The sequence below is a fragment of the Arachis ipaensis genome, chromosome B06, assembly GCF_000816755.2.
Source record: "Arachis ipaensis cultivar K30076 chromosome B06, Araip1.1, whole genome shotgun sequence".
Taxonomy (NCBI): domain Eukaryota; kingdom Viridiplantae; phylum Streptophyta; class Magnoliopsida; order Fabales; family Fabaceae; genus Arachis; species Arachis ipaensis.
The window spans coordinates 98385686-98395549 of NC_029790.2; the positions used below are offsets into that span (position 1 = coordinate 98385686).

Genomic DNA, 9864 nt, shown 5'->3' on the forward strand with positions numbered 1-9864 from the left:
TTCTTTGCACATGGCTAACATTGTGTCAGCAGACTGGATTTTTAGGACTTTGCGACAATAAGGTGGATGCAATTGATTTTTACACAGACTAAATCCAAAAACTTTCAAAAGAAGCTAATATTACCAAGCCTTCTTGTGCAATTTCATGTACTTCATAATTTCTTGTTTACTTGGTGGATCTATGCCATCATTGTAAACATTTAATAATACTTCTCCATTTCATAATTTGATTGCAAACTCACTCCAAGTTGGTATATATAGTGAAATTTGGTGCATGCATAAACTGTAAAAGGAGTCCAACAGTTTAAGTATATTTTGCATCCTCACAGAAACCGTAAAACCCCTACCACGGTTTCTTCTCAAATGCATAATCAACGTAAACCGTGGAACCCCTCCAACGGTTTACATATATTTTGAATCCGTGGGACTCCTTCTACGGTTTACATAGTTTTGTAAAAAATTGCATTTTCGTATTTAAACTGTAAAAGTTGTATTTTGGTAATTTTGGAACTCAAATGTTTTATTTTCATAAATTGCCCTTTGAAAGATAAAATGGTGTGAATTTTCACTAGAAGATGCGGAAATGTTTAAATCCCAATTAGGTTAGATTATTTTGGCAAGATTATTGGGCACAAATTATTTGCAGAAAATGAAAAATTCTTGAAAAGATTTTTATGATAGATACAATTAATGAGCACATATTTTAGAGTTGACATATTCTTTTTCTATTTTCTTTACAAAGAAAACATACCATTAGAAAACTGGAAACAACAGGAACCACAGCAACATGTGGATGGATCCTTATGCTTTCTTTATTGATGCAGTTTATGTAACATTATGAATTTAAATTGAGACGTGGAATAGATAAACATGAGCACCCTTTGGTGGAACTCTGTTCTATTTGGAAGGAAGACTGATCTTTTCCATGGCACTGGCAAGCCGCTCTTTGTCGGAGTTGGATCCTGATGCTGATGATGACGATACTTCAGTTTCATCCGGGGGGAAAGATCTTCCGCCCCAACGAACAAGATCTTTGATGATGGTTTTGAGCTCAGTATCCTTGTTCAAAGATTCCAGCGTGGCATGTACACCTGACAACAGTTTCCAAGCAGAACAAGATCATAATATTCCAGAAAATCAGTTTGATAATAGCATATTAGAATTAAGAGAAAGCGTAAGACATACGGTATCTCCAATAATGCTTTGGATTTGTGGGGTCATTGATTGTCTCCTCTGTCGCGGGGCGTGTAGTATATTCTTCTTTTAATGCTAGCAAGTCCTGCAGACCGGATTGCACGCGGTTGTGAAGTGAACAGAAAAAAAAACACTAAAATGGAGGAATCCAGCATTCAGGTTCTTCTTTAAACATGAGTTTTACAATCTGTTACAATACCTGGAGAGGGAAAATTGCCAACATTGATGGGGCTTCAACATGTTGCCTTATAACAAAATGTGCAACTTCTGGAGTGCATCGATCGGGTGGTAACTCATCAGACTCCACCACATTCTTGAAATAGCGCAGTCTTCTATCTTCATCTTCTTCCCACCAGGCACGCAAGGTGGAGCAGTCGTGACAAGACGGGGCGCATACCTGCACATTTCCATAGCTCAGAATCAAATGAACTTTTTGCTCCGGTTTCAAAAACTATATCAGTTCTTCAAAACACTCGACTCATAAGCATAATACAACAACGAATCTGTTTGACCAGCGTTCTGAATCACAAAACTAATAAACCTCCCAAAGGCCAACACATTTAACGTTCTGATATTTAAAGCTCAGGATGTTTGAATATAAGGTTTAAATAAAACACAACAGATAACATGAAGATGTGAAAACAGCAACATCAAAATCTTTCCAATATGAAAATTCAACCAGCAAGGCCAACAAAAATCAAGAATGATCAGTATTGCAGAAAGATTACTGTCATGTAGCTGTACTGGGAAGGAATACCAAACTCCAGACCAGGTTCATTGGGCATGCGTTGAATCCGCAACCCAACCAATCCCAGCTCTTGCATAACCTAAAACAACAAATTTTGATACAATCTCTTTAATATCTTCAGCTTAAGTTAGAACATATATATATAAGAGAGAGAGTATGAAAAAGCATAATAGACATACAGGATGGACACAAGAAGGAATAAGACCCAAATCTTCTCCACATGCCAGCATGTCTGATGAGTTCAGAAGGACGGGTAGGGTCTTCAACGCATTTTCCCTCCAAAGATTCTCTTGACGATGGAAATAGTAGTCGTAGTATAATCTTTTGAGAACATTCTTGCTGTATTACATATCAAGCAGTAAGAGCCTTTGTGAGATGATATCAAGACGAAGTCGAATTGCAAACGGAAATTTTGTACTAGATACTGAATAACAGTTGTATAACTATTTCAGTGTCAAATAACTGAGGTACCTTTTATCATCCAAATCCTTGAAGCTTGAAGTATCCTCAAGGTTGAAACGAGGATAAAATTTTCTTGGATCCTCTGGATCTTGGATAAGAACTATATTCTGCAAGCCAAAAGCCGAAAGGTCAGAACAGAATATAGGACTTTAAAGAGTGACACCAAGATGAAACAGATCATAAAACTGAAAAATATTCAAAATGTATTAACAGAAAAATCCATGTTAAAAGTTGAATACTTAGACTCTGATATGTGACTGTCTGGAATGTAAAACTTTTCAAAATAGTTAAAATGGAGTGCCACGTCATTCTAGTAAATAGTAAGGTTTTCACTTGCAGTGGAATTTGAAGAGGTTCTTAAAATAACTAAACCATATATGTTCCCCAATTGTTAAAGTCCCTTTTCATGGTCAATTTTAATCAAAATTATATTAATATTGATTAGTGCAACATTTAAATGTAAATATCGAAAAGTGAAAGAGAGACGAATTACAAAAAGGAAGGCAAATCTGTTATGCCGTTGCTACCTGTAAAAGATCAAAGAGGGTGCGCCGCAGTTTGTCTTCACTCTCTAACAAGAGGGAACTTTCAGCACAACTTTTTAGCTTGGAAACAACTTTTTTCTCTGTGTTGCAATCCTCCTTGAACTAAAATCATTTATAAATAGTAAACACTTTTTGGGCAAGACAGTTCAACATTCTGACATAAAAAAAATTTCACAACAGAATTGACAAAGAATTTAATCCTCAGAAGGACGCTTTTCATATTTCTAAACAACACATGATAAAATATCTAAACCTCTCAAATTGATGCCATCAAATCCTTCGAGTTAAATTGACTCAATTCCCTCTTGCCTCATTGACAAATAACCAATTCAATGCCCACAGCTGCACTTGCTTTCGTATGACCAAGTATTTATAAAAGCTAACTTGGCCATATTTTTAAGCAATATTATGTGAAACTTATTTTAATCATATCATTAACGTAGGATTAACAGTATCAAATCTCTGAGTATCTGTATGTGATCTAAACTCTTGTTTGCCCTATTCTCATAGGCACGTACAATTTCAATATAATTACTTACCTAACAAATTAATCTTTAAGGAGAGATGGTCATACACAAAGGAATCTATACAGAAAATGATTATCACCTCATAGCAGTTCTTCTCATATTCATTCAGAAAAGTTGTTGCAACAAATGCCCAAGCAGCTCCGAATTTTTGCTGAGTAAGAAAATGAAAATATTATAGTACAACTTGCCACAAGAAGCAAATTTACTAGACCTATAACGAAAAAACAGACAGCACCCGGAAGGTGAATCATTTGCACATAACGAAAATTAGTGTACAAGGTAGCCTACTAACCTGCAAGAGTCCCTGCCTAATGTATGGACGACTCAGGCGATTAAAGTCCCATATGCCCTCCCTTTCAAGTTCCTCCTAAAATATATATAATAAAGATGATAAATTTGACTACACTGAATGAAAATCGTTCAAAGTTAGAGCACTTCAGCAAGTGTTGACCACATTAAGAGCATAAGTATACCTGACTTAGAGGAATAGATGGTCGGAATTTTCCAACTAAACCAGTGGCAGCATGATCTGGAAGCTCCCAGATTCGAAAGAATCCCAATATGTGGTCAATCCTATAAGCTGTAAAATATTTTGCCATCTGTCAAAGATATAAGCAAAATTAATCTTCAACCTCAACACTTAAGTTGCAGAGATTATTCTCATGTTAACCATAGGAACAAGAACTCAAATGCAAAACCTGTGTCAAGCGAGCTCGCCACCAGCCATAGTTGTCTTTTGACATTTCTTCCCAATTATAAGTTGGAAAGCCCCAATTCTGGCCGTTCTTATCAAAATAATCTGGAGGTGCTCCTGTGGAAGTATTCATTCGGAACAGATTTGGATAAACCCAAGTATCAACACTGTTCCTATCAACTCCAATAGGAAGATCTCCCTTTAGAACCACTCTCCTCTTTCTCGCATATTCTGCAGCTTCAGATAACTGTTGGAATGAGTTAGATTCTTTTTGCCAAGTGCTTTGACAGCTATGAAGAAAAACTTGAATGATAGGGCTCGATTGAACTTACTTGTAAGTGTAGATGGTATTGAATATAGTATTGGAAGCAAATTATCTCATAATGCAAGCTTTCCTTTGATACAAGTTTCTCAAGCTACAAAAGTATGATACCAGAATAAATTCTCATCAAGATTATGATTATGTTGGTTTTAAGGTGGAAATTTAAATCATAAAAAAAAAGAAAAGAAGATAATGTACCTTATCTTCTGAATAATGAGCAAAACAACCCCATTGAGTGCGATCTGATGTCTCGAAAAAGTCCCGCAGGAAACAGAAGGCAGCATAGGGTTTCAACCAACCCTATTACCATGAACAACAGAACATAAAATAAATAAATAAATAAATATTGACCATGGGAATTTCACTGTGAAGGAGGAAAAATAATTGGTAAAAGAAACAAAAAGATAAGACAGATCAAAGCTCTTTTTGCAAACATATTAAGCAGTAGCATTATGCAGCGGTAAGACCTCGTTCTCTGCAAAAAACTCCTTAAAGGAACTCGAGTTAAGTATCACATCTTTCTCTAGGTCGAAAATTTTCTTGGCAATTGAGAGTTTAGCAGCCATTGTAGCCTCATAATCAACATCCTGCACAGACACATAAGGCTTAATCAACTGCAATAAAAGCCCTAATATAGTTAAAGAAAACATATCAAATAATAATGCATGTGTCAATTACAAAGTATTCATATTACGTTTAAGGTAACAGTAAAAGATGAAAATCCATAACTGTTTCTACTTTCTACTCTAAAAGGTTCCACCACTAGTTTCTCTACATTCAAGCCAGGGATAGAATCTAATAAATATTTTTTGGTCAATTAATTGTGAAAATTGAATTTTCAAAAATTGAAACATACATCCATAGGTGAAACATTGTTTCTGTCTTAAAAGAAAGGAAAAGAGAACGAAGTGAGATTGAATACTGAGAATGGTTTAGCTTTTACGACTTTGGCAACATCATCACTTCTAAAACCCGAAAAAAATATTTAAAAAAAAAAAACAGAAAAACAGCAATTACAAGCCAATTTGGAATTTTGGACATGAAGTTGTATATAAAACAACACCAATTTAAAAGAAGGAGGACACAAGGTGGGGAGATGAATTGTTTTTCCTGTGATGGTAAACTATTCCAATGGCTGTGTCAAGAGCAAGATATATTTAAATAATTAAAGATATTATATAGCATTACCTTCAAATCCAATTGTTGTTTTGCCTTCTCAATCTCTTCCTGTTTAACGGAAAAACAAAGCATTTATATTATCAGCATTTTTAAGTTGTTATCAGTTATCACTAGTTCACTACTATTCAATAGAGAACGAAATTCCAAAAAATAACCTTGATCTCCTTAGGTATGTTCTTAGAAAGTGCTTGAACTCGCAGGTACAATGGATGCAATGCAAATACTGATAGTGAACTGAAAAACAAGCACATTGTGAGATCACAACATTTAATCACAAAAACAAATATTTCATCCATCTTAGATGTGATAAAATTAATTTCAAAGACATTTAAATATGATGCATGTGGTTTGTACATTATATAAATTTAGAATCAGACAGAACATATAAATTGAGAAGTCAAGCAGATGCCACTTCAAAGTTGTACGGAGATCAAAGATGGCAGTTTGAAAATTTTCATTCCCTACATTAAGCTTTCATTTTTCTTTTTGCCAAATTTCCAGCATAAAGCAAAGTAAACAATCCATGCTTTTATAATACAGATACACTTGTTATATACAAGGTATCCATCCATGTTCAACCTCTACTATGATTTGAACATAATGTCATGTCATACCTGTATGGATAAGAATCCCACCACATCCTGTGAACTGATGTGTCATTGATAGGTAAAAGTTGAACTAAATGAAATCCGGATGCTACAGCCCAGTCTACTAGTAATTTAAGGTCAAGAAACTCTCCAACTCCGAGATCACATTCCGACCTAACAGAAAACATAGGGATCGCCACACCAGCACCACGCCAAGGTGTTTCCTGGTGACAGGAAAAAATTATATATAAAATGAATATAAAGAAAGAAAAGAGAACAACAAATTAAACTATTACCAACTTACTCGCATCATGCTATCTGAAAGACATATATATTTTGCCTCACTCCTTGAGGAGCTAATGGAGACTTCACGATTTAGGCCATTCTCTATAGAAACATTGCCAGCCCCACCATATTTGCAATATCTATACGTGGAATTTAGCTAAGGAAGAATGTAAGGTAGGATGAGAATAATAGTGGAAACAATAATGTAAGATTTTAATTGTATAGTAAATAATGAAATGTTCAAAATGGATATCTTATTGGAAAATCACTCCTTTTCATCAGACATTCAGCTTGCCACATGGATTTGCCACAATATCTGAGTTTTAATCCATTTTCAGGCTTCCACTTCCCTAACTTTTCATGGCTTCCAATCACACATATCTGCAAAATTTCAAGAGAGGTCACTAATTCATCAGAAGTGCCAATTCTTAGAGTGCGATTATGAGCAGAACCAAAAGATTATGAATTTAGAGTCCATGCAGATAAGAACATTAGCCATTTAGGAATAAAAAGATCTCACTGATGTGTCTTTCTCAATGCTTGGGCAGTTTATCCTGAACAGAATGACTATGGATTCCGCTGGTCATCAAACGTCAAAATTTATGAGTTATCAGAAGAATAATAGCACACACTTTACACACACAAAAAACCTAAGCTCAAAAAGGATGGACTGAGAAAAAAGCTACCTTCCAGCTCAAATTTACTATTGTTGGCTTCTATGGCAGCTGCCTCTTTGCTCGGATCCCAGCTTTGCCGGAAAATAACATCTCTAAAAGCACTTCGAAAAGGGATACCATCTGAGCCTGTCTGTAATTAATAAAAATACAAGAAAAGGAACTTAGCTAGACATATATATAAAAGAAGGCTTTTATCTTAACAAAAATCTATTAAATTATACCAGGGATGAGATTTAAGTTCAACTTCTAGAAGTAATTTTTGTAATAAAAAGTTTCAAGGAGCAGCTTCCGCATGGAGGTGAAACTGAGCAAAATGACAGAGACAAAAAAGACCATGAATCTGCGATGAAACATCACAGACCATATGTTTGTTGTATAAAAGCATTAGAATGTGTTATATTATACACACAGTACAAAGAACACAAAAAAAAGTGTAACTAATTTATCCTTGTGACAGAAAAACCATATAATTTTCTGCAAATTGACAGCTTAAAAAGTAATATGTGCTAAATCCACCCTCCAAAAAACTCAGAAGACTGGAATTGAATAAGCACCTACTAATTACTAAATATCTTTTCATACAGCCACCTCAACACAAAGTGTCACTAGCACAAGATCGCAGATTAGGTACTAGCGCCTACAATTCGCTCATCCCAAGTAACTGAGAAATATCAACTTAAATCACAGAATCTGCACAATATGATGATTAAGGCTTAAGCACCATATTTTTAGTATGGGTATATTCTTTCAGTATTTGAATTGTCAAATAAAGTATAATACTGAAAAGGTCTGCTAGATGGCTCTACATTCTTCTTGTTTTATTAGGGAATTTTATTAGAATAGTAACACTCTGGATGTGTACTCACAAAACCAACAAAAAGGCAACCGTACAAAGAATTCCTTAGAATGGAAAGATACGGGTAGCACCTGCCAAAGATCACGGAACTCGATCTCCTGCCCACTCTGTATGCCTTCAGGGAGCGCCAATTCGCGCCTCTTTCCCATCTCAGACCGCAGAACATTTCTATTATCATCTACCACATAATATTGGTATTGGCATTGGAACCCTTTTGGCACTGTGATGCTGCCACTCCAGATGAGCTCAGCCCCTTGATGAATGGGGGTGAGCAGCACACCCTTCTTCACATTCCACGAACCGAGCACTGACACAGAACCACACACCAGCAAACTCTGACCCCAATGGGTGAAATATGGTAACTGGAAGGTTATCTTCACTGATTTGCTTCCAGAAAGCAATCCAGTATTCACCATATCTTCTCAAATGTATTTAACAGAATAGAAAATATCCAAAATCTGGCCAAAAAAAGTGTGATTATCTGTATAGAACTGTAGATGAAAGGTCAGAGAAATATAAAATGCATGGAACCCTCAAAGTATAAGCAAAATTCAAATTCCTTTTTTTTTTAAAATTAAAGTGCTTCAATTTCTGACTTCACATCTAAACTCTTCATACACATTCTTCCCCTTTGTCTAATCAAACAAATAATGGATCTCGGATACTCTATTAAACACCAAACACCCTTCGGCCAAAATTCAATAAAATTGAAGTATCACGGACAGAGAAACTCCGAATAACATGAAATGAGTTTATCAAAAATCTAATATTTACTCTGAAAATGAAATGGGTTGATGAAATTTACCAGATAAAAAGAGAGGGGCCTAATTCAATTCACCTTTTCTTCAACCACGGCAAGCCTTCTCAAGAGAACATGACAATAAATAAAATTAAAAAAGTAGAGTGAAAATGGAGTTTGTTTGATTCTGAGAGCAAATGTGGGGAAACGGAGAGATATTTTTTAATTTAAAAAAGTGTTTCAAGTGCAATTTGAGATGAATGAGACAGCCAACGGTTCAGAAATGCTGGCTCTGTGAGATTTGATATTTTATATGATTGGAGTAGTGTGTGTGTGTGATTTGTATGCGAGATATTTTTGTTAATTTTTTATGATACGATAAAATTTTGGCTGAAATGGATGGAGTGAAGTCCAATCATTGTTGCTTTCACAATCTGCAGAGTTTTAGTTCCTCGTGAATTTTCTTTTCTGGAATGATCACAAGGATATTCAGAAAGATCGCATACTTTTTATTGGGGGCGCTGATACTTGCAGCTGAAAATTAATTTTGATTTTTTTATTTTTAGTTTCTCACCGTGGCCAAGGATGAATTTATGGTGGGTACTCCAATAAAAATTTTATAATTATCTTTATGTGAATTTTTTTTTTTTACTTTTGGATGATGAATTATAGGGTTAGATTTTGATATGTAATAAAAGTGTTGCTTTTATTTAAAATATGACCAAATAAATAAATCATACTTTTTTACAAAACATCTTCATAAAAAGATATTTTTGACATCTTCATTTGAGTAGCTCCCTTAATTTATTGTGCATGAGAACCCTATTTAAAAAGGAAAAGTATAGGTAGACAATGAAAATACTAAACAATGTGAATAATAGATATATCGGATATTCAATTCACTTAAGTGTGCGGATAGTTATCCTAATATTAAGATTTAGGTGGGTAATTTATGAGTGTAGTGTGTTTTTACTTTATTGGGCCAATTTTAAAGCCCATTGTTCACATTGTTCACAAAAACCATTGTCTACCTAACAAAGTCCATTCAG

At 34.9% G+C, this 9864-nt stretch overlaps 1 protein-coding gene across 3 annotated transcripts; it reads right to left on the bottom strand.

The window, feature by feature from the left end:
• On the bottom strand, positions 645-9331 carry LOC107604704 (4-alpha-glucanotransferase DPE2). 3 transcript variants are annotated; one of them, XM_016306352.2, is made up of 23 exons: positions 8882-9331; positions 8148-8567; positions 7230-7350; positions 7064-7122; positions 6797-6924; positions 6563-6689; positions 6286-6482; positions 5827-5905; positions 5681-5719; positions 4960-5079; positions 4691-4792; positions 4503-4586; positions 4175-4417; positions 3950-4075; positions 3769-3843; positions 3556-3627; positions 2932-3051; positions 2414-2511; positions 2122-2281; positions 1923-2021; positions 1394-1591; positions 1186-1279; positions 645-1091 (listed from the first exon to the last, which is right to left on the bottom strand). In XM_016306352.2, the coding sequence occupies exons 2-23, from the start codon at positions 8490-8492 to the stop codon at positions 898-900; spliced, it is 2880 nt and encodes a 959-aa protein (XP_016161838.1). In that variant the 5' UTR covers positions 8493-8567; positions 8882-9331; the 3' UTR covers positions 645-897. The 3 variants fall into 3 exon arrangements, with proteins under 3 accessions (XP_016161838.1, XP_016161837.1, XP_020960297.1); XM_016306351.2 differs by having other exon boundaries at positions 8148-8534; positions 8882-9330; XM_021104638.1 differs by lacking the exon at positions 2932-3051 and having other exon boundaries at positions 8148-8534.

Coding starts and splice junctions, on each gene's coding strand:
- LOC107604704 (XM_016306352.2), bottom strand. CDS start 8,492: ATGGTGAATACTGGATTGCTTTCTGGAAGCAAATCAGTGAAGATAACC. Junction 6,483..6,562: donor TTTCAGATAGCATGATGCGA/GTAAGTTGGTAA, acceptor TCCTGTCACCAG/GAAACACCTTGGCGTGGTGC. Junction 5,720..5,826: donor ACATACCTAAGGAGATCAAG/GTTATTTTTTGG, acceptor TCCGTTAAACAG/GAAGAGATTGAGAAGGCAAA.